This window comes from Frankliniella occidentalis, unplaced genomic scaffold, assembly GCF_000697945.3.
Source record: "Frankliniella occidentalis isolate FOCC.00 unplaced genomic scaffold, Focc_3.1 Scaffold4870, whole genome shotgun sequence".
Taxonomy (NCBI): domain Eukaryota; kingdom Metazoa; phylum Arthropoda; class Insecta; order Thysanoptera; family Thripidae; genus Frankliniella; species Frankliniella occidentalis.
Genome location: NW_026271913.1, coordinates 1 through 3515, shown reverse-complemented (window position 1 = coordinate 3515; position 3515 = coordinate 1). Strand labels below are relative to the sequence as shown.

Sequence of the window (3515 nt, the reverse complement as noted above, 5' to 3'; positions counted from 1 at the left end):
GGGGGGGGTCCTATCAAGGTAGTAATCACAAACATTCAACTAGGGTAGACACGGGACGGCCAGCGGAGTCGGAGCGAACGGGGTACTCTAGCCGCCATGCAAGCGAGCGGGTTGCCCATGGGCTCGTACACTGAAAAGTATCTTCATAAATTTAGTACCATTGTGGTAATTTTCATTTTCATTTTTATTGTTGTAAATCTGCGACAGCCCATTCTTGCTTATCTGCCAATTCCAAGTCGATACATGTCCTTTGGCAATTTGAAATTTCAAATCGTAAATTTGATGTTAAAAATATGTTGTAAAATGTTAAATTAAAGGGACCATATGGTGTGCAGCTGCTATACTTTTCGGAAGTGTCAAAAGTTTAAACACCAATTGACGTTTAACCTAGTTAGACACTACAGTGTGTTGAGAAAATGCCCACTTGGACTTAAATGTCAACTGACGTTCAAAACTAAAACACCTGTTTTACCAGTCGCTTACGGGGTACACGGACTAATCCGATTTCGGGGCGTGTAACGAGCGAGTCCGTCCCGCATTCCGACCAGGTATTGACGCCTGATGGCAGTCCACCAGGATCCAAATGTAACGAGACAGATATCGCGGCACGGCCCAGCGAAACAGAAAGATAATGTAAACACGCAGCGCCACAATCTGGGTCAAACGCACAGCGCGCACATCATCTGCGTCACGCAACTCATAAGCGGCCAGACTGCCGCAATTCAAATAGCAAGATGCGTGCTCCCATACTACCGTCGCTGTTAAAAATTACAGCAGTAAATCACTACAGAATGGTCAGGTAATTTTCTCAACAGTGCGATTATTTGGGGTGGAGTGTACCTAATACTACAGGAAAGTTCATTTCAAGCATTTCAAGCAAGGTCAAGCCAATGTACCTCAAACACCAGTCAAACAGTGATTTTAACTGTACTAGCAAAGTACAGAGGATCTGTAAATGGATTTTGTTCCTAAGTTGAGATTATGCAAGCTCACATAGCGCCTGGTAGGCAGGCAAAATCCTTGCCTGCAGTGCTTGCGTGTACTGCGGGTTGGCCTACCCGGAGTCCTGCAGGCGCTTCTTTGTTTTGCCGAATCTAGCTGAGGAAAGTGGACGTACTTTCGGGACGATCCCAAACGCCACCGACTCGTTTGTGTTGCAGGAGATCTGGCTCGTCATGTTCTTCGGCGTGGAGTACCTCGTCCGCCTCTGGTCCGCAGGCTGCCGCTCCAAGTACATGGGCTTCTGCGGCCGTCTGCGCTTCATCAGGAAGCCCATCTGCATCATCGGTAAGCAGGGCATCACAAACCCAGCGGGTGTAAACTCGCTAAGCAAACAGAAACACTGTAAAAATGTCTCCGTTAATAACTCGACAAACTCATAATATCAGTTACTCCTTCATTATGCATCCCTGCAGAGATGTAGAGTCGAACATCGCTGCATTCTCGTACAACAGTTGAATGCCATTTTAGAAATTTACAGCGCATATCTTACTTTTAACTCGAGAGTTAGTGAGGGCTGTTAATGTGCAATATTTTTTAAAAATTAACCGTGCGACTTTTTTGCAGACCTGATCGTGGTGGTGGCGTCCATCGTGGTGCTCTCGGTGGGCTCCAACGGCCAGGTGTTTGCGACGTCAGCCATTCGGGGGATCCGGTTCTTGCAGATCCTGCGAATGCTGCACGTCGACAGACAAGGCGGCACCTGGAGGCTCCTAGGCTCTGTCGTGTTCATCCACAGGCAGGTCAGTATATCTATATACGTGCGGTGGTATACGACGTGACGGAGTAAGGGAGGGGGAGTGAGGGGGAGGGCGCTGACCAGTGGCCATCACACCGGGCTATAAATCTGGAGCGCTCCGCACAGAGGGGAGGGATTCCATCGGAAAATGATATCCGAGCGAGACTGTCTCTGGTGGGCCCGGGCCCCTCAGCCTGGCCCATGGGCCCGGCCCCACCGGACCCCACGGCGTGCACGAAGGCATCCTTTTCCATCTCACCCAGCGTGCCCTGCGCCCAAGCGTGCGAGGGGGGGGGGGAGATTGACCGAGCGGGGTAAGAAAGACAGACAAGGATGGCCCAAAGTATCGGGGTTCCATCCCCTCGCAGCTGTTCGCAGCCGTGGTTTGATGAACTGAGTACGGGGCGAGGGCGTCGAGCTTCCCTCTGGCGGGTTCCCGGACCATCCCGTTAGGGCACGGTGTCAAGTTCAAAACGATTCTATGGTGTCAACTCTTTCAGATCAGATCGCGTGTATTACACCCTGGGGGCAGGGGGGGCAGTAAAGCGTGACTACATGCCGGCACCGCTGTGTTGAACGCGCGGTTGAACGAGTAGAACAGCACCACAAAGGTGTTCACAAATGCCAAACAAAAGCTTTCAGGGGCGGAGGGGTTGTTTGGAGAGGTGCGTCCCCGAGTATTTCTCCCGAATCACACCCGCCCGCTCCCTTCCATCCCCTACCGTTTGGCCAATAACCCCGTCCGAACTGCCAAATCGGCTGAAAGTGGGTCGCGGGGCGGCCCACGTATGTGAAATGTTTGCTGAGCGATGGTATGACCTAGAATTCCAGTCCCCTTTCCTAGGGGTGCCCTTTTGTTGTTTTCTCTTCTCTTTCTACTTGTCCGCGCCCCCTCCCTGTCCCTCATGCACCTCTCGCTCACCGCCCCGCGCCCCCACGGGCTAGCTTTGGGACGGAGCGGGGCCAGAGCCCCCGGGCCCCGGGCCCTGTAAGACTGCCATAAGTCTGCCGTAAGGCGTCCGTGGGGTGTCTTATAGGGCGTGGCGTGGCGGGGTGCTCGGGCGTGGCGGGGCGCGCCTGGGCGTGGCGGGCCGGAGGCGCAGCATGTCAAGCAAGCACCGGGCGGTCGATAGTAATTCACAGCGAAAGGAACGGGGCGCGGCGGCCGCCTCTTCAGCCGCGCCACGCCACGGCATTGTGCGGTCTGAGATGTGTTGGCGCAGAGCCAACAGGGCACAGCCGGCCGGGCCGGAGGCGAGCCGCACAGGGGCTGGCATTATCATCATCATTGCATGAAATGTCAGCGGGGCATCGCTCGGCCCGTGTCGATACTTCCGCAGCACGGCTGGACAGAGCGGCCGAACTGCAGTATTTGCGCACAGCTTATGTTCACACTACTGAAATCATACGGACACCCGAGAACGCCATACGTCGTCCTTTATACTGTTCATTCATGAAACAACAGAAAATGATTATCATTATCAGGGATTTTTTGTAACGACTACTTGCCCTCTCTTTTCCCATCATGGTCCCTTTAATTTTTCACCTATATTTTGGTGCTTTTTTTCTGTTGGCATTTTTCAGGTCTAATGATTTTATAGTGGTTACTACCATGCGCAATGTATCGACGTTCATTTTATTGAAGATTGCATCAAAGCCGTCTTATATAAGTAAAAAAATTACAGTTGTTGTTTTTTCTCCTATAAAACATTTACACGCATTTCAAACTAGTACGTATTAGAGAAACAATTGGAGCATCTGTCTACTTAGTATTTAA

General features: G+C 51.7%; 1 protein-coding gene across 1 annotated transcript; it reads left to right on the top strand.

Annotated features, from left to right (window-relative positions):
- Window positions 1-117: 117 nt before the first annotated feature.
- On the top strand, window positions 118-1742 carry LOC127752183 (potassium voltage-gated channel subfamily KQT member 1-like; the record flags this gene model as incomplete). The annotated part of the gene is made up of 3 exons (XM_052276892.1): window positions 118-165; window positions 1161-1287; window positions 1567-1742. Coding segments are annotated over exons 1-3 (351 nt in total), but the record flags the coding sequence as incomplete, so codon positions are not given.
- Window positions 1743-3515: the final 1773 nt, after the last annotated feature.